The sequence below is a fragment of the Chiloscyllium punctatum genome, chromosome 11, assembly GCF_047496795.1.
Source record: "Chiloscyllium punctatum isolate Juve2018m chromosome 11, sChiPun1.3, whole genome shotgun sequence".
Classification (NCBI taxonomy): domain Eukaryota; kingdom Metazoa; phylum Chordata; class Chondrichthyes; order Orectolobiformes; family Hemiscylliidae; genus Chiloscyllium; species Chiloscyllium punctatum.
The window spans coordinates 116,766,462-116,789,509 of record NC_092749.1 but is presented as its reverse complement, the minus strand read 5'-3'; the positions used below and the strand labels follow the sequence as shown (position 1 = coordinate 116,789,509).

The following is a 23,048-nucleotide window of genomic DNA, read 5'->3' as shown; positions in this document are numbered from 1 at the left end:
ACAGTTGTATTTGTCAGCAAATCTGGATTTAACAAGAGAATGGCAATGCAGGAAATAATGTAGCCAACATTATCTCAAAAAATAGGACAACTATCTGGTGAGCTTTACATATGTCTTCTCTACATTGGTGAGACCAAACCTAAACTGAGAGCAGATTTCACCAAACATCTCAGCAGGGCCAGCAGAGGTCGATCTGACCTTCCTGTCACCACCCATTTTAATTTCCCTTCCCACTCCCTTTCCGACATGACCATCCTGGGCCTCCACCATTGCCCCAGCAAATCAGACCACAAATTAAGGGAACAACACCTTATCTTCCACCTGGGCAGATTACAGCCTGGAGGACTCAGTTCTCCAACTTCAAATAACTTTAGTTTCCATCCCCCGACTTCCTTCCCAGCCCCTGCCCCTCCCTTCCATTCCATTCCACTGATCGACCCTTTCCTCTAGTAACCGACCAGATTCATTCCTCCCACAGACCAATCAGGTCGTACTCTCTACCTATATTCACCAAATCTACCTCATCACCGCCATACCCTATCCCACCATGCCCCCTTATCTGCAGCTCACCTTACACCCACCCCCAGTCCTGAAGAAGGGTTACACCTGAAATATTGGCTGCTCCACCTCCTGATGCTGCCTGGCTTGCTGTGTTCTTCTAGCCTCCTGTTTGGCTACCTTGAATTCCAGCATCTGCAGTTTTTTTTTGTCATGAGCTTTAAATTTGGCTACTCCCATCAAAAATACTAGGTCTGAAATATAAGAAGTAACTTGCATTGATAAAGCCCTTATCATGGTACTCAGAATCAATAATTCCTTTCAAGTGCACCCATATAGTACTTCAGGACAACGGGTCTTGAAGCATTTCTCAAAATGAAATACATTGATATAAACAAAGTTTACTTTTACTCATCCACGTTTTACATTTCAATAATATTTGCACTATGCAAGCTTCATCAAAATACACTGCCATTGGGGACAGCGGTTCATCCCTTCTCCTTTACTGCCCAGATGTGTGTCCCTTGTGAATGCTTTAAAAACTTTAACTGGCTTACTTTAGAGTAGACACAACACTTCAGGTTCAGAGAGAAAGCTATTAAACTGACACTCTATGACTCTTGGCTGAATACTCCATTCAGCTCACAGCAATAAGCACCTTTTGTGTGCTGGATGTCAAACTGGAGCTACCAATCATTATGTTATTCAATACCAGCTGACTCGAGAGCTGATTAATGACTCACTATATCAACCCATCAGCCATGAAGTTAATCTCTGTGGACTCAACAGAAATACTGATTGGGTCTATCATGGTGTCAGATGACCATGCTGATTATTTATCATGAAATGTTATACTTGATTCAGTTCAAAGCTCACTCTAACCTTTTATAGACACTAAGATAACAAGAGAGGACATGACAGCTGATTACTCTGTATAGACCTGCAATGCTCCCTCACTAAAAGAAATACAGCAGTCTGGTGAAAGGTTATCTCAACATGATCTGAACCAACATGCTTGATTCTCTCTCCATAAATGCTGCCTGATAGCAGAGTTTTTCCAACACTTTTTGTTTTTATTCAAATTTCCAGCATCTGCAGTATTGTATTTTTGTATATAAAGCAGGGCTGTCTCCCTCATCATTCAAAGATGAATATGAAAGCATTGAAAAATTTAAAGTCAAAATTATAAAGGTCAAACAACAAGAAAAAATAAGCCTTAATTGCTTCAATGCATGGTGACTATACTGTGCATATCAGGGACCATCATGTGAACTAATCAATAAAATTCTCAGAATGCTGAAAGCTATTTAGATATCAGCAGTGTGCAGCAATCAATTCAATGCATGCACAGAAAAATGACTCAAGCTTGAAGATGCAGAAGATAATCCTTGTATGAAGACCACCTGCTATTAGATGGCAATCCTAAAGCTGGAAATTACCAACAAACTCACTACAGCTAACCAATATGCCTGGTAAGGCATGTAAAATGAAAGGTCAGCTCTACCCATGAATCCTTCACAATGCATTAATTACTTCCCTGATTTGTATGCTTGTGTAGTACAACTTCACATCTAAAAGGTCAATGGTGTACTTATCTTGATATGAATCACACAAGCATGTCATGGAAGGGCATCCTCCTGTCTTCAATTGAAAGCAAAATATATTACTTTAAGTTATAGGTATTTACACCAAGTGCATTAGCAAATTAATATATAGGGTATTAGATAAAGGCAAAAATCCATTACATCTTGGGAGCTTATTACTCCTGCTTTAAATCCTGCATTTCTGAGCATCTGTTCAACCAGTGAAGTGTTTCTTATTATTTAGTCGTAGTACTTGCACAACACAATTAGCTTTTGCATGAAATATAACATGGTAAACAGTGCCCAGAATCATTTTGAACCTTTCCCACTTAATTGCTAATATACAATCTGTTCACGTACAAAAGCAACACCAGATATTCTCATTCAAGATTCATCATGAGTGCCAGTGATGCTGAGTGTATAAACAGGCTCATCAGCTGGCTCTGTGGCTGCTGGCCTTTCAGTGAACCCAGAGCTTTCAATGTCATTACAGTCCACAGATGTGATGGGGAAGCTATCCACGTCGAGTTGAGAGTGAATCCAAACATGTCAACTACGACCATACATGGAAGATTTTACCTTACGCAGCCCACAGCAGCATGGGTTTAACATTCAGAGGTTGAAATCTACATCTATAGAACATAGAACATAGAAAAATACAGCGCAGTACAGGCCCTTTGGCCCTCGATGTTGCGCCAATCCAAGCCCACCTAACCTACCCTCCATATGCCTATCCAATGCCCGTTTAAATGCCCATAAAGAGGGAGAGTCCACCACTGCTACTGGCAGGGCATTCCATGAACTCACGACTCGCTGAGTAAAGAATCTACCCATAACATCTGTCCTATACCTACCACTCCTTAATGTAAAGCTATGCCCCCTCGTAATAGCTGACACCATACGCGGAAAAAGGTTCTCATGGTCAACCCTATCTAAACCCCTAAGCATCTTGTACTCCTCTCTCAAGTCACCCCTAAACCTTCTTTTCTCCAATGAAAACAGCCTCAGCCTTTCCTCATACGATCTTCCTACCATACCAGGCAACATCCTGGTAAACCTCCTCTGCACCCGTTCCAGTGCCTCCACATCCTTCCTATAGTATGGCGACTAAAACCGCACACAATACTCCAGATGCGGCCGCACCAGAGTCTTATATAACTGCAACATGACCTCAGGACTCCGGAACTCAATTCCTCTTCCAATAAAAGCCAGTACGCCATATGCCTTCTTCACTGCACTATTTACCTGGGGAGCAACTTTCAGAGATCTGTGTACATGGACACCAAGATCCCTCTGCTCATCCACACTACCAAGTATCCGACCATTAGCCCAGTACACCATCTTTTTGTTACTCATACCAAAGTGAATCACCTCACACTTACCCACATTGAACTCCATTTGCCACCTTTCTGCCCAGCTCTGCAGCTTATCTATATCCCGCTGTAACCTGACACATCCTTCCTCACTGTCAACAACTCCACCGACTTTCGTATCATCCGCAAACTTACTCACCCAACCTTCAAGCCCCTCCTCCAGGTCATTTATAAAAATGACAAACAGCAGTGGTCCCAAAACAGATCCTTGCGGAACACTGCTAGTAACTGCACTCCAAGATTAACCTTTACCATCAACTACTACCCTCTGTCTTCTTCCAGCCAGCCAATTCCTAATCCAAACCTCCAACTCACCCTCAATGCCATACCTCCATATTTTTTGCAGTAGCCTCCCATGGGGAACCTTATCAAACGCCTTACTAAAATCCATATACACCACATCTACCGCTTTACCCTCGTCCACCTCCTTAGTCACCTTCTCAAAGAATTCAATAAGGTTTGTGAGGCACGACCTGCCCTTCACAAAACCATGCTGACTGTCCTTGATCACATAATTCCTATCCAGATGTTCATAAAACCTATCCCTTACAATTCTCTCTAAGACTTTGCCCACAACAGAAGTGAGACTCACTGGCCTATAGTTACTAGGGTTATCCCTACTCCCCTTCTTGAACAAGGGAATCACATTTGTTATCCTCCAGTCTTCTGGCACTATTCCTGTAGACAACAAGGACATAAAAATCAAGGCCAACAGCTCTGCAATCTCCTCCCTTGCTTCCCAGAGAATCCTCGGATAAATGCCATCAGACCCAGGGGACTTATGTATTTTCACCCTTGCCAGAATTAAAGTGAAATGTAGAAATGGATTGCACAGAGAAGAAATCCAAAAGCTCTGGGTCAGGTGCGTGTGCATGTGTATATAGAAACTTTGCAGCAGCCACCAGGAGTCCATGAGAGAGGCCCAATGCAGCTGAGTGGTTGATGTTTTCTGAATTTTATGAGATACCTTTTGTCAGCAGGGCTACAACTTTAAACATGATCAGAAAATATGAAACTAGGAAGATGACTGCAGTGTCTCCACACACTGCATTAACATGAAGATTCACATCTGCAGTTCTGAAGAATGCCTGTTCTTTTAATTTATTCTGACATGAATCCAAATGCTGCTTCACAAATAGGATCCAACCACTTAAATGCTGCATGATCCCAACACATTGCATCCTTTTTCCTCTATTTGCACATATTGGACAAAAGTAAAGATGGCTACAGTACCGATATGATTAGACCATTGCTGGTTAGATAGGTAATTTGTAGGGTTGCTAGAGGCTGTTCAATTCAGATACATATGGTATATTCAGCCAGGAAGCATTTAATTAAAAAATTAGATGTAATTCTGGTACAATTGGAGTTCAGTTCAAGTGCTACAGTTGATTTGTGGTTCAAAGAGCCAAAACCCAAACATGCCAAGACTTGAAACTCTCTTGTTGGGTACAAGCCAGGTATTAAGGTTATATTTTCAAATTTATTCTGTAAATAAAGGTATATGTAATCTCAATTGTTATGGCACAGGAGGAGGCCATTTGGTTAGTATGGCTATTTGCCTTTAATCAATGTCTTTTCTGGTTTTCTAAGCAAATATGAATCCTCTGTTTGCTACTTCATTAAATGCAAATCAAGAATAGCTACATTATAGGTAAGAGGGTGGGACGTTTGTTTCAAAACATTATCTCCAAGAAGGAGATTGAGACAGTTTTCCTGAACAGCCTTAAATTTTCCTGGGAAATTGTTGTGGTGGAACTTTTGGTGCTACATTCTAATACTAACCTGAATGTTTGCTGTCCAAGTACCATCAGAAATGGAAATACATTTCAAATGTTTGAAGTACTTAGTAAGATGGCTCCAATTTTCATGCTGTTCTTTGCATATTTCTGATAGATGTAAAACTTTGAGGTGTTTTGACAGTTTGAGGCAAAAGAATCTGAGATATTGAAGAGTGCAAAACTTTGTGCCTAGCTGTCTAAACAGTTAGCATAGTGCTGATTTCTCATCAGCTGCTCTACTATCAAGATGGAACAAGGGGATGAGAGAATGAGAACCCTCTGTGGATGTTTAACATTTCACTTACACCGCAACCTACATCATTTATTGCTGATTACTATATTTGTCCTGCACAGCATATATTAAAAACCACACAAACGCTACATATAAAAAGAGCAATTGAGTTTTTATAATGTTTTAGAATAAAAATTAATGTTTTCTAGAGCAATAAATAATAAGGTATTGAACAGATGATGCTTAAAATTTAATAGAATGAAGATGACTAGAAGCATGGAAGGTAATTTTGCAAAGGACCTCAAAACAAGTGGTAAGTTTCATACACTAAAGAGTGTTGAAGTCTAAAGCAGCAGATGAAGGACAGCATTGTACTTTTTAAATGGTTACTTGTAATCTATTATTTATTGTTTTCAATTTAAAAAGCCTCAATTTCACTAAGACATAGTTAAAAACAAAGTACAAGCTTTCCAAGCGCTGCTCCTTTATCAGGTAGCTTGTTCTTCCAAATAAACCTGTTGGACTATAACCTGGTGTTGTGATTTTTAACTTTGTCCACCCAAGTCTAACAGAAATATCTCCACATCATCACTAAAACATAACACTGTACTTTGGATGTTGAAATTCTGAAATAAAGTCAGGTTTCTTTGCTCTCTCTCTTTGCATCATACCAAATTCCATACGCAATAAATTATCCTCTACCATTTCTACTAGCAAACACATCTGCTCGTCCTCTCCCTTTTTAGCATTTTGAAAGAAATATTCTCTCCATCATACTACGGTCAACTCCTCTTTAAATTTCCTTCACCTCTCGGACTCAATTTACTTACACTTTTTTCAGGTTATTTGCTGCTCATAATGGGGTCTCCGAAAGTCCATAAGACATAGGAGCAGAACTAGGCCATTCAGCCCATCAAGTCTGCTCTGTCATTCAATCACAGGTGATATGTTTCTCAGCTCAATTCTCCTACCTCCTCCCTGTAACCCTCAGTTCTCTTACTAATCAAGAACTTATGTGTCTGTCTTAAATAAATTCCATGATTTGGCATCCATAGCCAATGAGTTCCACAGATTCACCACCCTCTGGCTGAAGAAAATCTTTGTCATCTCAGTTCTAAAATGTCGTCCTTTCACTCTGACATTGTACCTTCAGGTCCTACTCCATCCTACTAGTGGAAACACCTTCTCCATGTCTAGTTTGTCCAGAACTCTCAGTATTCTGAGAGTTTCAATGAGATCCCCCCCCCACCCTCATCATTCTGAACACCATTAAGTACAAATCCAAAGTTCTCAACTGCTCTTCACATATCAAGTCCTTCACTCCCGGATCTTTCACATAAACCTCCATGGATGCCCTCCAAGGCCAGCCCTCCTTCCTTAGATGTGAAGCACAAAACCACTCAGAACATTCCAAATGCTGAATAGTGAGGAGACAGTTGCAGATTGGGTGATCACTTCATCTCTTCACAGAAATTGTCTGTTCAATCTACAGCGTGACCATGAGCTTCTTTTAATTTTCAGCTTAATTCTCAGCCCGGCTCCTGTTTCAATCTGGTCATTGGCCACTTAGACTGTTCCAACAAAGCTCAGTATAACCTTGAGGAACAACATCTCAACTTTCAATAAAGCATTTTATAGACTTCTGAACTCATCACTGACTTCAACAGTTTCAGATCATAATTACTGCTGCCACTCTTTTAGACAACAAGCATTGATTAGGGTTCTGCTATTCTCATTTACCCATCTTTTGATTCTTCCTTGACCCATTATCACACCTTTTTGCCTTGAGCCTTCATTGCTCACCAATTAGTCACTCCTACTTCCAACTTAACATAGATATTCCCTTAGGTTCTTCCATTCCCTCATTCCCTGCCTTTGTACTTGTTTAAAACCTGCTACATTTCTAAAATATTCAAGATCTGATGACATGATATTGATTGGAAATGTCAAATCAGTTTCAGTCTCCACAATTACTGGTTGACTGAAGTACCTGTACAATTTTCTGCTTCTAGTCCTCCGAATAAAGTTTTTTAAAATTCATTTGTGGGACTTGGGCGTTGCTGGCTGGCCCAACCATTGATGGCCCATCCCTATTTGCCCTTGAGAAGGTGGTGGTGAGTGGGTTGCTAGGCAATTTCAGAGGGCAGTTGAGAGTTAACCACATTGCTGTGGCTCTGGAGTCACATATAGGCCTGACCCAGTAAGGATGGCAGATTTCTTTCCATTAAGGACATTAGTGAACCAGATAGGTTTTTCCAACAATTAACAATGGCTTTATGGTCATGAGTTGACTCTTAATTCCAGATACTTTAAATTGGTGATTGAGAGAGTGGGTTTGGGGCGAAGGAAGTTGAGCCAATGAAAAGCTGTAACCCCATACATTTACAGCTGCAACTGTACAGAAGTAAAATACAGTGAATGAGGATACTTTGAAATAAATACAGAAAATATTGAAATACTCAGTTTGTCAAGCAATATATCTGAAACAGAAAAAAATACAATTAACATTTCACTATGACTTTTTATGAGAATTGTATCTTGATCAAGATGTGGATGATAAAAATTGGCACACAAATTGGAGAATTTTTCAGTACAGCCCAATTCACATACTGACAAATGCCAAAAAGCACAACTACCTAATTCTACCTCATGTTCAAATATTTACCCATTTCCCTCTTAAAAGCAATTTTGGATTCTGTTTGCACTACGGTTTCTTACAGAAGATTTTACTTCTTTCAACCAACTTATTCTCTAATCATTCTTTTGAAGATGATCTTAAATACATGCCCTTTAATTACTGATTCACTGCCGAATGCAAATAGATTTGTAAATTTAGAATTTCAGAACATCTCAACATCATGTCCATTTAACTGATCTCATTTGGGAAGATGATGGCCTAGTGGTATTATCACTGGACTGTTAATCCAGAGACAAAGTAAAGACTGCAGATGCTGGAAATCAGAATCGAGAGTGTGGTGCTGGAACACCACAGCCGGTCAGGCAGCATCTGAGGAGCAGGAGAATCGATGTTTCGAGCATAACGTCTTCATCAGGAATAAGGTTTGTGGGCCAAGGGGGCTGAGAGATAAAGGAGAGAGGGTGGGTTTGGGGAGAAGGTAGCTGAGAATACGATAGGTAGGTGGAGGTGGGGGTGAAGAGGATAGGTTCGAGAGGAGGGTGGAGTCAATAGGTGGGAAGGTAGAACAAGTCAAGACGGCAGTGTCGAGTTGAAAGGTTGTATCTCGAATGAAATGGGGGGAGACGGGAAATGAAGAAACTGGGGAAATCCACATTAATCCCATGCAGTTGGAGGGTCCCAAGCGGACTTCCTCTAGACATTGGGTGGTAAGGGTTTAGCTATGGAGGAGACCCAGGACCTGCTTGTCCTTGGGGGAGTGGGAGGGGAAGGTGAAGTGTTTGGTGTTCTCTAAAGCATTCCCCTAGTATGCATCCTGTCTCCCCAATGTAGAGGAGACCACATCGGGAGCAACTGATACAGTAACTGACATGTGTGTAAGTGCAGGTAAAACTCTGATGGATGTGGAAGGCTCCTTTGAGGCCTTGGATGGAGGTAAGAGGAGATGGTGTTGGTGGAGGTTTCACAACTCTTGTGGTGTAAGGGGCAAGTGTTGCGATGGAAGGGTGGATCTGACAAGAGAGTCACGGAGGGAATAGTCTTTATGGAACACGGATGGGGGTGGGGAGGGAAACATATCCTTGGTGGTGGGGTTTATTTGTAGGTGGCAGAAATAGCAGAGGATGATGTGATGTATCCGGAGGCTGGTGGGGTGGAAGGTGAGGACCAGAGGAGTTCTGTACTTGTTGCGGGTGGAAATGGCAGAGGAGTTAGTAACCTACAAACAGACCCCACCGCCAAGGATATATTTCCCTCCACACCCCTATCCGCATTCTGTAAAATCCATTCCCTCTACGACTCTCGTCAGATCCATGCCCTACCATCCCACTCTCCCCTCTCAGCAACTTCCCCTACCACCGCAAGAATTGCAAAACCAGCGCCCACACACCTCTCCCCCTCAACTTCGTCCAACACCCCAAAGGAGCCTTCCACATCCATCAAAGATTTACCTAAACTTGCACACGCCATTTACTGTATCCGTTGCTCCCGATGTGCTTCAGAGAACATCTCCCGGCACACACACAAAACAACTCCACCGCCCCACTGCCAAACACTTTAACTTCCGCTCCCACTCCCCCAAGGACATGCAGATCCTGGGCGTCCTCCATCGCCAAACCCTTACCACCGGGCGCCTGGAGGAAGAACGCCTCGTTGTCCGCCTTGGGATCCTACAACCACACGACAATGTTGATTTCACCAGTTTCCTCATTTCCCCATCTCCTACCTTATCCCAGATCCAACCTTCCAACTCGGCACCGCCCTCTTGATCTATCTATCTTCCTTCCCACCTATCGGCTCCACCCTCCTCTCCGACCTATTACCTACACCCCCACCTTCCTCTATCTATTGCATTCCCAGCTACCTTCCCCCCAGACCCAGCCCCAGTCCCCCCTTCCCCCAATCTCTCTCATTTATCTCTCAGTCCCCTTGGCCCACAAGCCTCAATCCTGCTATGGGCTTATGCTCGGAACTTCGGTTCTCTAGTTCCTCGGATGCTGCCTGACCGGTTGTGCTTTTCTAGCACCACACTCTTGACTGTTAATCCAGAGACCTAGGTAATGTTCTGCAGACCAGAGTTTGAATCCCACCACCACAGATGCTGGAATTTGAATTCAACAAAAGTCTGGAATTAAGAGTTTTATGATGACTGTGAATCCATTGTTGATTCCATTGTGGAAAAATTCACCTGATCCACTAATGTCATTCAAGGAAGAAAACTGCCATCCTTACCTGGTCTGGCCTACATGTGACTCCAGATCCACAGCCATGTGGTTGACTCTAAACTGCTCTCTGGGCAATTTGGGATGGGCAAGCAATGCTGGCCTAACCAACGACGTCCTCATCCCATGAATGAATACTGTTAGACTCAATTTCTCTAGATTACAGAAGTAACAATCCATAGTCTTATACTCACAGTTTAATATATCAAATTGCTAGAAAAAAGGACAGCTGGGTCAGCATCCATGAAGATAGGTTCATGCTTTAATAGGGTCATGTCTGCATTTTTCGTAGGCCAGCTCATTGCTGAAAATTTTCTATTTTTTTGTTTTGATCTCCTGCATTCAAGTGATTATCTCTATTTCTTCTAGCAATTTCAGTTCATTAATCTTATCTTTCAATTGTCTTTGAAGAAAGCTTACATCTTTTACATCTGTAACCAATTAGTGATGTAAGCATAAACCCAGTATCTATTGCACAGTCAGTTGAAGGATTTTGGTGGGGGTAGATACATTTTTTTGTGGTTGACCAGTAAGTACAGTTCCTACTGGGCTGTTTTAACTACTACTAAGCAATGCAAAGCATTACAGTGAAGAAACAATCTCAGTTTTATAAATGCCTAATCTACCCATCTGTAAAGTACCTATAAAACACATTAAAACCTGAAAATTTAAATTTTTTCCTATTAACATATTAGGTTTGCCAAAATTATGTGAAGCTTTTAAAAGAACATACCAATTTCACAGTTAAAAATTACAATCTTCAAAAGGAAAACTAAAATGGATTTAAGTTGTTTTGTCGATGAAACACTAGTATGCTTGTCAAGTTCACTGGCTCAGATAGACATGAAACCATCTGGCTCCTCCAGCTGATAAACACAGGTATTACACTGTGAAATGATCAAAACCTGCTGTAAATTATGAGGGAAAGGCAGTTTAACTAGTGTTAGTTATGTGTATAAAATGGGTATAAATAGGCACAAATATTTCCTCTGATGAAAACTGTCCTTTTTTTATATAGCATTTATACCATTTACAAATACTATATGTTAGTTCCTTGATGCATCATTCACTGCAGTGACGCTTTAACACAATCTGAATGGTAGTGCTATAAAATGGTTACAGTTTATTCTATATATTACTGAGAGTTGAAAACTGTCACTTCAACTTCTGCAAATTTCCTACAATCACTGATAAGCAATCTCATGCAGTTATACAACAGAACATTTCTGCATGGAGTAATAACCTCGTCTCCATCCTTAAGTATCAGAAGTTTAATTTCCTTCAAAATATACATTTGCCACCAGTTTAGATCTCAACTACCTAAGGGATAATTGAATTAATGTACCAGACTGATCAAAAATCTGAGCTGTTCGACTTGCATCTCTCATGGTCGTGTTATTATATTTAAGAATAGCAGCCGAATATACGGGAAGGGCATAGAGAACATTCAGCAATCAGATGTACTTTTAAAATATTTAAAGAGGACTCCTAACACTCCAAAATAATCTACAAAATGTAAACATATCTCAGATGAAGTTAATAACTGCATAATCAACCAGATGATCAAAATCAGAATCAAAATCATGTACACTTCAGTATTACTGAAAAAGCTGTCATAGATAATCAAATATTCCAGTCTTTACTTCAAAGTGTACTTACTTGCAATCTGTGTTTGAGTTCCTTCACGTCAGCACTATCCTGCAGTGTGTCTTCTTTTTCAACTGCACTGGCCAAAATATCAGCTGCACTTTCAGTATCCTGCAACCACCGAAGACATCCCTCTAACTCCTGAAGCAAGTTCTGTAGCTGCTTTAGTTCACTCTCCAGCTTTTCAACTCTCTCACTGGCTCTGAGGGAAGCAACAGGACAGCAGAATTTGAAGTCTGCAGACCACAACACAGAACAGCAGAACAAATGGCATGATGCACACTGCAGAACAGGACTGAAAAACTGAGAAATCATAGAAATATTAAAATTCTCATTAAGAATCTGCAAATTTAATTAAATTTTCAAGCAGCACCTTTGATTTATGATGGAAACTATCACACTAAAGCATTTCTTTTCATACCAATTGGAATTAAATATTAGTTTTGACATTGGGTAAACCTGCCCTATTAAATCTCATGTCACCTATTTTTGCCACCATGTTCCTTACTCTACCAGTTCTTAACCAGGCCTGGTCACTCTAATTATACTATTTTTACCATATACAGTTCCATAATCTTTCACTTTTTTTTTCAACTGGTACAACCACTAGCCTCCTAAACAATATTCATAGAGCAAGGCAAAGGCCATTTCCAAGAAACAGGAACCTAATCACATCATCTTGATATTCAACAGTTTTGTAATCACTGAAACCTCACTATCAACATCTGAATGGCAAGGCCCAGTCATATGAATACTAGGGTTTCAAAAGCATGTGAAGGATTGGTAATTCTGCAATGGGCAATTCACCACATGACTCCAGATCCTGCCCACAATCTACAACAGTACAAGGCAGCATTGTGTTCTGAGGTTTTACACCATAACATGTACGCTGCCACCAATACTTGAGTGGTATTTGTCACTCCAGGTTCCATGGGTTCTAGTGTAGATGAGGACAGCCACTTCTGGTCAAATTAAAAGAGATTTTCTTTCAAGGTATAGTTTCTCACACCTCTGCAACTACTTATATCGCACAAGATCTGGTACACAAATAACTATTTGGTAGCAGACAGTAAAAACTGCAGATGCAGGAAGTCAGAGTCAATAGATGTGAAACTGGAAAAGTATCCGAGGAGTGGGAAAGTCACTGTTTTGGGCCAAAACCCTTCACAAGGACTGGGGTGGGTAAGTGGAGCCCAGAAGTAAATAGAGGGGAGGTGGGGTAATGGTAGGTGGGATGGTGATTGTTGAATGCATGTCGGGGGTTATGATGATCGGTCAGTTGGAAGGGTGGAGCAGATAGGAGAGTAGGAAAATGGACAGGTTAAAACAGGTCAAGGAGGTGAAGAGGAGGGGTGGGGTTAGACACGGGATAAGTCTGGGGGAGGAGGCACTTCGAAGTTGGTGAAGTCAATGTTGAGGCCATTGGGCTGGAAGCTTCCTAGGTGAAATATCAGGTGTTGTTCCTCCAGTTTTGTTTGGCCTCACTGTGACAGTGGGGGAGGCCAAGGCTGGATATGTCACCTGGGGAGTGGGAGGGGGAATTAAATTGGATGGCAACTGGAAGGTTAGTGTGTGTAAAGCGCAGATGCTCTATGAACCAGTTCCCAAGTTGGTGTTTGGTCTCCCCCATATAGAGACCACCTCACAGGCTTCAACGGGATGCAATAGATGAGGTTAGATGACATGCAGGTAAATCTCTGTCAGATCTGGAAGGATTTGTTAGGGCCTTGGATGAAGTGAGAGGGGAGGAGTGGGGTCTACTGTTGCACCTCTTGCAATTGCAAGGAAAGGTAAAGGGTGTGGTGGAGACGTTGGTGGGGAGTGTAGTGTTGATGAGTCATGGAGTAAACGGTCTCTGTGGAAAGGAGACGGGGTGGGGAAGGAAATATCTTTTTGGTGGTGGGGTCAGATGTACATGGTGGAAATCTTGGAGGATGATGCGCTGGATTTACAGGTTGGTGGGGGGAGGCGCAGGATGGTTTTTAAGCACAAAGAGGGCCCTATCTTTATTGTTGTTGGGGGAAGGGGGCTTGAGGGCAGAAATGTAGGCGATGTGGGGGATGCAAATGAGGGAATCCCTAATTAGAGGACAGGAAACTACAATCCCTAAAGTGGGATGATATCTGGAATGTCCTGGAGTGGAACCCTCATCCTGGGAGCAAATGTGGTGGAGGTGGAGGAATTGGGAGTTTTGGAGAAGGGTTGGTGAGAGGAGGTGTAGTCAAGGTAGCTGTGGGAATCAGTGGGTTTTGAAATGGATATCCGTGCTGACTTGATGTCTGGAAATGGAAACGGAGACGGAGAGATCCAGGAAGGGGAGGGAGGTGTCAGAAATGGTTTAGGTCCTCCCCTCTCACTTCTGTCCAAGGCCATAAACAATCTTTTCAGATCTGACAGACACTCACCTGGACATCATCTAACTTCATCAATTGCATTTGTTGCTCTAGACATGGTCTCCTCTATATCGGGGAGACTAACGCAGACTCGGGGATCGGTTTGCAGAGCATCTGCACTCTATACCGACTAACCGAACCCGACTTCACGATTGCCATCCACTTCAATTCCCCTCTCCAATACCCCAGCAACATGTCCATCCTTGGCCTCCTCCACTTTCCATTGAGGTCAAATGGAAACTGGAGGAACAACATCTGATATTTCACCTGGGAAGCCTACAGCCCAATGGCATCAACATTGACTTCACCAGCATCAAAAGTCCCTCCTCACTCAGCCTTAGCCCATGTCTTACCCCACCTCTCCTGCTCATCTCCCTAACCTGTTCTAACCTGTCCATCTTCCTACTCAGCTATCCGTTCCACCCTTCCAACTCACCGTCCCACCTACCCTTCTCCAGCTCCACCTGCCCCCTCTATTTACTTCTGGGCTCCCCTCCCCAGTCCTGCTGAAGGGTGCTGGCCCAAGGCATTGACTTGCCTGGTCCTCGGATGCTGTCTCACATGTGCTAATTATTTTGTAGCACTGATCTTCAGCATTGCTGAAAGATGATGCTTTATATCGAAGCTTTTCCTCTCACACTCATTGGGACTATTTGCAAGAATGCCAATTTGCAAAGAGAAAATAACATACTGTATGGCAGGACAAACACAGATTGTTTGTCCAGTGGACTCTCAGTGGTACAGGCATTACCATATAAAATGCACCACTTTTATGGTGACCGACAGTTAACTGTAAAGCTTTATTTAAATTTTAATTTTAAACCAGGTAGGTTGACTCAATTAATCAAGGCATTTTCCTGAGAAATGAAACAGAGAATGGTTGTCACCTATTTTGTTGATGTGGAATAGGTATTATGCATGTACAGGTTTCTGTCTGCAAAGAACAGGAACCTGTATGCTAGTAAATGTAGCTTCTAGTATGTGCAAGCCTGCCCGAGAATCATAAAACAATTATCAGCATAATTCTTTGCAAGTTCAGGATCATTTAGCAAATGGAAAAAAGTAGGATTTCATGACAATCTGACGGCTACATGGTAACTTTCACTGGCACACCTATTTAGTTCCATATTTTGTTTTTAACTGAATTCAAATTCTTCATAGACCAAGTGGGAACTAAACTCCAAAGCTGGACTATCAGCCCGGGCCTCATAACTACTATTGCCTGTATCATAACCACTGCACTAGCACATCCTTCCCAAATGTAGCACACCTTGCAGCGATAAGATTCATGTCCACAGTTACACTTACGGTAATTTGTGTTTTAACTGCATTACTGAGCAACTGAGAAAAGACCAGTGAAAACAAATTCCTGATCAGTGACTTCACAGATAGCAACACAGTTGGACAGTCATGTAGCAGCACGTACAAGGACCAAGTTAACAATTAGCTGTCTCGGGCAAAAACACAGGGCACAACAATCAGATAGAGGCAGAGAAAATAACTGAGTAAAGATGAAATACCTGAACTACAGACATTCAAAATTTGATCCCAGTCTGTGAAATCATCTCATCTCACCTTTGATTGATATTATTCCAGGAGGTATCAATGCCGTCTGTAACCTCTTTCACCTTCCGAGTATCATCTGCTGCATAAACTCGGAGTAGTTTACTGGACAAGTCTTTGAATGATGACACTGTAAACTGCCCTTTGTGTAATTCTTCTAAGAATTGCTGAAAAACAGGTAGCACATGACACGGAGATGCATTTTGTTCCAAAGCACAAACAAGCTTAGAATTATGTCTAAACTGTCCTCCCTGTACTACCATTTCTTTCTCATACAAATGCTATAGTTCAAATTACAATTCCCAACTATTTCTGCTCATTCAGAAAACGAAACAATATTCAAAAACAGTAACTATTTTTTGCATTTTTCCTAAATAGAGCAGTTTCCTCGGCACTAATCACAAAAGTGATTCACCCAATCATCACGTGACATGCATTGATCTCAACAAATACCATTTATTGGTATCCTGGGGGAGCAGGGAATAAGGGCAATTTCTCTGTGAGCTGAGTATAACAAAATTGTTAACAATATATAAAATCTTGCTTGCAATTTAATTACAAAGGGTTAAAGAATGAAGCAAATCAAAATCGGCTTTTGTACCAAATTCAACTCTTTACTTATCCCAAATGAGGGCTGCAATTCTATTCGGCAATATTTTATAGAGGATGATCTTTGTACTGTAAATAACATAAATACACAAGATCACTTTTCAAATTGTCAATTGTTATATTTTCATTATCATTGTGTCAAGGAGATGAATACACAGTCTTAAAGGAACACCACAGTGTGGTCTTGGGGCAGTTAGCCATGCTTTTCATAACAGCACAAAAGCATATCGCAGAAAAAAGTTTTTAGTTTGTGTTAATAATTTAATGATTTGCTAACCACCTTCATTAACCAGAATCAGCAACACACATGGGGGACAAAATTATTGAAATTTTATCAGTTTGTGTGGTTCAACAAAAAGTTGCTCTGAAAGACTAATAGCCTGTAGCTTGTGCAGGAATTAATAGGTGATGACTGTAGCTGTGACCCACTTTAATTGTTAAGGATTTGTAAAACATTCTTTGAGAGACTTGGTTTGTCTCACATTACACGGGCTCTACCTTTGAAAAGTAAGTGAATTAGTATGAAATGGGTGGATTGCCCCTTTGCTCTCTTCATATCCATGTCACATATCGCTGTTTGAATTGATCCAAAATGTGCTGAAGTAATAGAAATGAGTGGTTAATTTGGCACTTATTTCATTGAATAGAATTTGAATATTTTAATCATTTCAAAATAAATACCACAGAATTGCTATGGCACAGGAGACTATATGACCAATTATGTGCACATTGGCTCTCTGAATGAGTATTTCCCTTTGTAATTTACCTTCGCCATGTAAGTGAACAATGTTCCTTTTCAGTCTAGTTTCCTTTTGAATGCAATGAGTGAACCTGCTTCCAACACACTCTCAGACTGTACATTCCAGACACTAACCACTCGAGTGAATTTGCCTCCACTAAACTTTCAGCTAGTGCATTCTAGATCCTAACTACTCAAGTGATTCTTCCTCGACAACACTCTCAGATCATTCCAGATCCGAACAAATATTAACCAGGTTTGCACTGCAGGGAAGATTTCCAGTCATACTCTCACCATGAAGGGCGGTTCTGGAGTTGGAAGTTACCAGCTGAGAACAAAATAGAATAGAAGTAAACCTTTGGGAGTTAAAAATTATTTTGGACTAATTCTGGGAGAATTGAAAGTCTACTTAAAGGCTAACATAATATTTACCTGATGGCATTTATTTCCATGTGTTCTTTCCTTATATTAAAAGTTTTGTTTTATGTTTTGAAGTATCGGTTTTCTACAATAAGCATTTAATCACTCGTGCTTGTAGTCTGTTACAAGAAATGTGAAATCTTGTACCATTCATTCAGCAATTAACTATAAATTAAAAGTTATCAGTCTCTATGGGACTCCTATCACAGTCTGCAGTGGTCAAGATGCTCCATCTACTGACAGAATCTTGAAATTTACAGTACATCACATTTTCTGACTCAGCCAATTAACCACTTTACAATGAAGGCCAACCCATTACCTTGCTTTGTGCCAACTGTGGGGCAAGTGGCTCTGAAGTGACATGGAGCACCGACTGCAGGTGGATTTCACTCTGACCAACCAGTCGCTCAGTTGCCTGCAAATCCTCCTCCCAATGTATGCTGTCACTGAGCAATTCTTCCAGCTGTTGCTGCCGTGCCTCCAATCTGTGCTGTGTGTTGTCCCATTGGTTCTGCACCCTCACCACTGCACAGAAACATCAAAAGGAGGTAAGTATATGCAGGAGACGGAGTACTGCATTTAAAAGCACACAGACACTAATTCTAATGTGACTGATACTACAATCAGTCTTCAAAAAAACTTTCCTAAATCAGCAAACAGTAAACTTAGACACATACAAGATCCTGAGGGGTCTTGGCAGGGCAGCTGTGGAGAGATGGTTCTTTTTGTGGATGAATGTAAAACTAGAGATCCCTATTTAAAAACCAGGTATCACCCATTTAAAACAGAGATGAAGCAAAAAAAATTCTCAGAGGGTCATGAGTCATAGAGACGTACAGCAGGGACAGACCCTTCAGTCCAACTCGTGCATGCCGACCAGATATCCTAAATTAATCTAGTCCCATTTGTCAGCACTTGGCCCATAGCCCTCTAAACCCTTGCTCTTCATATAACCATCCAGACGCCTTTTAAATATTGTAATTGTATCAGTCTCCACCACTTCCTCTGGCAGCTCATTCCATACATGCACCACACTCTGCGAGAAAAAGTTGTCTCTTTGGTCCCTTTTAAATCTTGCCCCTCTCACCCTAAACCAATGCCCTCTAGTTCTGGAGTCCACCAACCCAGGGAAAAGAAGTTGTCTATTCACCCTATCCATGACACTCATGATTTGAGAAACCTCTATAAAGCTGTCCCTTCAGCCTCTGACGCCCGAGGAAAACAGCTCCAGGCAATTCAGCTCTCCCTATAGCTCAAAACCTCCAACCTTGCCAACATCCTTGTAAATCTTTTCTGAACCCTTTCAAGTTTCACAACAGTTTTTGGAAGTCTTTGAAACTCTCTTTCTGAAATACAGTGGAAACAATATCTCGAATATTTCCAATCAGAGGAAGGCACATTCTTGATTACCAAGCAGTTAAGAGATTATCAGGGGTAGGCAGTAATGAGGATCTGCGGTTGCAAAGAGATCAGTCATTACCTTACTGAATGGTGAAACTAGATTGAGATGCTGAATGACTGACATCAGCTCCTAGATCATATATAAACCTCGTTTGGGAACATGATAGTAATCTGACCGACATTCATTCACCTCTTGGTTATTTTAATTCCCTTATGTCAGCATTACCCAACTCTTAGCATCAGAGTCAATCATGCCTTCACTTCCTGAAGTTGCGATGCCTGGATCTCTGTACATCTTCTAACAGGAACTATGGAGAAAATTGTTATCGAACAGCTGAAGCACTGCTATATTTTTCAAATTACCATTTCAAACACAATTTCGGAGTTCATACTTTACAGTTATTTGTGGAAGACCCTCACTCACATCGCTCAGTAATTGCAGCTCGCTCCTCCAAATCAGCCGTTTTATTCTTCAAGTTCTGAGCCAGTGTAAAAATAGCATCGAGCTGTGGTCGTCGCTGTTCCAAATCATTCTTTGTAGTCTGTTCTCAAAAAAAAATCGATGTGTGAGTATAGACAAAATCAAACTGTTCTGAATTATAGACTCAATTAAATGACTGCAACCATCGTTTAATGTGATAATGTTGCTGAATATGTAACAAATAGTTACATGCAGTGAATATGCACAAAGGAAACAAAATTAATACTGAAGATTAAAACTGAGAAAAGTCAGAAATTACAAGTTAGCAAGGTTTGTGAAGGTTTGTAGCTCAGGTTGAGGTTTAGGGTGTAGCAGGAGACAACAGCTTCGTTTCACTTGGAGGTCGCCACTGATGATTTTACCTAGCCAGGTAATGAAACGTCTGGATATCAAACCTACAGCTCAGTGAGCGAACCTACACCCTATTACAAGTTAGGTTGAACAGGTAGGACCAGCACAAAAAACTTAAATTTTCCATCAGTGCTGAACCTCAAAATATCTTTATACAATGCTGTGGCTGCAAGTTTCTCTGTGGCTCCCAACAAAGAATCTTCCGTATCACTTCTGTGGTATTTAGAAAACTGCGGAAAAAAACCAAGTAGGTCCCCAGGAGTGGGGGAAGTATCTGGCAGGGATTGGAGATGAACAAAATTCTGTAAACAATTAAATCATCCTGCCAGATATAACTCATATAGTGGAGTACAGCAATCGCTCAGACTGCTATAAAGAAAACAAACCAAACTCAAGTTTAACTAATCTAATCCGCTGTTCTAAATCCTGCTCCAAACCATTAGCAGTCTCCATCCATTACCAACCTGTAGCACAATTAAACCCTGCACTGCTCAATGTTGATGCTAAATCCTGTCTATCTCCAACATTCTTCCATCCAGTTCACCTCCATCCCAAAACCTCTATGACTAAATCATGTCCCAGATCTGCTTCCACTGATTGGTCTCTTTCTATTTGAATTTGGAAATCCAGTTGAAGGATATTACTGGAGTTCGTATTTACTCAGTTTTATTCACAGAGTTAAACATAATACTCATAACACTGCTATAACTGGATAACATGGTGGAAAAATCAGGGATCTTCCACTTGGACAAGGAAAATTGTTTTCTTTCTCAGATGATCATGAAGCTTAGGAATTCTATTCCCCAGAGATCTGTAGAGGCAGTCATAAGAGTTATAAAGCATGGATACAACATGGAAATAGATCTTTCTGTACAACTTGTCTGCGCCAACCAGATATATCCACAACTGACCTACTCCCATTTGCCAACATTTGGCTCATACCCTTCTAAACCTTCCTATTCACGTATCCATCCAGATGCTTACTGAATATTTTTAAGGTAGAGCTCGACAGATTCTTGACTAACAAAGGTGCCTAAGGCCACCTCTGGTATTCGGGAATAAAACGTTGCCGCAACAACAGATCAGCCGTGATCTTATTGAATGATGAGGTAGGGTCAAGGGGCCAAATGGTCTACTTCCATTTTGTTTTGCGTACATTTGTAGATAACTCAACTCCACCATAGGTTCAATAAATGTTCTTTCATACCTTCAGGCGTACAATTGTTTCATTAATCTCCTCCAGATCTCCAACAGTAATTAAGTTTGATTTGATCATCTGATCAATGAGTGTCAGCCAGTCAATGAGCTCCACAGCTGATTTATCCAGATCTGCCGGCATCAATGATTCAGAATTTGAGGGGAAGTCATCGCGTAGACCCAACGGACTGACTCCAGGAGACGGAGGCATTGCTGACACCAGGGTGACTGTTTGAACAGTGGAGTGAACTACTAAAACATAGAAATACACAAACAGAAAGAAAGGAAAAGTTGATTGGACTTATCCACAATCATGCAATCCATTAGACAATGAAACCTTGAACACCATCTTCCCAACCATTCCAATTCCCTCCCTAAATCTCTCCATCTCTCCCCACTTTTAAAACATTCTTTAAGACCTACTACTTTAGATTAGATTAGATTCCCTACTGTGTGGAAACAGGCTTTTCAGCCCAACAAATCCACACCGACCCTCTGAAGAGTAACCCACTCAGACCCATTTCCCTCTGACTATTGTACCTAACGCTACGGGCAATTTAGCATGGCCAATTCACCTGACCTGCACGTCTTTGGGACTGTGGAAAGAAAACTGAGCACCCAGAGGAAACCCACCCAGACAAGGGGAGAGTTTGCAAATCCACACAGACAGTTACCTGAGGCAGGAATCGAACCCAGGTCCCTGGTGCTGAGAGGCAACAGTGCTAACCATTGAGCCACCTTTGATGTAGATTTTGGTTGTCTGTCCCAATACCTCTCTATTTAGCTTGGTGTCCAATTTCACTAAATAGCATTACTGTCATGATGTTAGAGGAGCAATATAAATGCAAGTCATTCAGGTAGGGAAGCAAATTGTTGGGAAGTACAAGTAGTAATTCAGTTGATAAACTAAACAAACAATTTTTGGAAGAATGTGTGTAAAATTTTTCTAAAACTCCTTAAGGCTATCAAGTGTGCTCTACATATTCTCGAAACACATGACATGACAGTTGACTTAAATAATTTCTTTTCCTCCAAACACCCAATTCATTGACGGAACATAGTAAGTTCATTTCTGCATTATCCTACCAACACACAATCACCTGTTCCAAATTCAACAAACTTATTAACTTACTTTACCTCTGATGGCCTGTGGCAACTAAATATTCATCACTCAGGGGCAGCACAGTGGCTCAGTGATTAGCACTACTGCCTCACAGCACCAGGGACCTGGGTCCAATGCCAGTCTCGGACAACTGATTTTGTGGAGACTGCACATGCTCCCTGTGACTGCGTGGGTCTCCTCCCACAGTCCAAAGATGTGCAGGTTAGGTGGATTGGCCATGTTAAATTGCCCATAGTGTTCACGGATGTACAGGTACAGGCTAGGTGGATGAGTCAGGTGAAATGCAAGGCCGCAGGGATAGAGTAAGGGGTGGGTCTGGGTGGGCTGCTCTTGGGACAGTTGGTGTGACTCAAATGGGCTGAATGGCCTGCTTCCACACTGTGATGGTTCTATGACACTCGCATAATTTCAGCCCATCTTCGCGTACATGCTTGATTAGAAACATTTTTCCATTAAAAAAAGATGTCAAAACAAATGGACAAGGATTTAGATTAAGTGGTAGAAGGCTAAGAGGAAAGTTTCACCCAGTATGTGGTGGGTGTCTGGAACTCATTGCCTGAAATGATGGTTGAGTCAGAAACTCTAGTATCATTTAAGCAGTACTTAGATATTCATCTGCATTGCCAGAGTTGTGTGTTAAGAGCTGGAAAATGGGATCAGTGTAATCAAATCTTTGCTAGGTGGTGCTGAAAAACATCACTGAGTCTCTGTGACTAGTCCAAAGCTTACTATTGTGACAAAACTATGGCTTTAATAGGTACATTCTATCCTCCTCTTTTTTAAAATAAAGAAAGGTTGCG

General features: G+C 41.3%; 1 protein-coding gene across 17 annotated transcripts in view; it reads right to left on the bottom strand.

Moving 5' to 3' along the window:
* Positions 1-23,048, bottom strand: part of LOC140483389 (utrophin-like) — a 737,248-nt gene that overhangs the window by 282,444 nt on the left and 431,756 nt on the right. For 14 of the 17 annotated variants that reach the window (XM_072581625.1, XM_072581633.1, XM_072581634.1 and 11 more), the window contains 5 exons: positions 21,136-21,377; positions 19,521-19,638; positions 18,015-18,220; positions 15,940-16,094; positions 11,984-12,173 (listed from right to left, as the gene is read on the bottom strand). In XM_072581625.1, coding sequence (XP_072437726.1) covers positions 11,984-12,173; positions 15,940-16,094; positions 18,015-18,220; positions 19,521-19,638; positions 21,136-21,377 — 911 coding nt within the window. The remainder of the gene's footprint in view (positions 1-11,983; positions 12,174-15,939; positions 16,095-18,014; positions 18,221-19,520; positions 19,639-21,135; positions 21,378-23,048) is intronic. The other 3 variants (XM_072581630.1, XM_072581631.1, XM_072581641.1) reach the window with 1 other exon arrangement.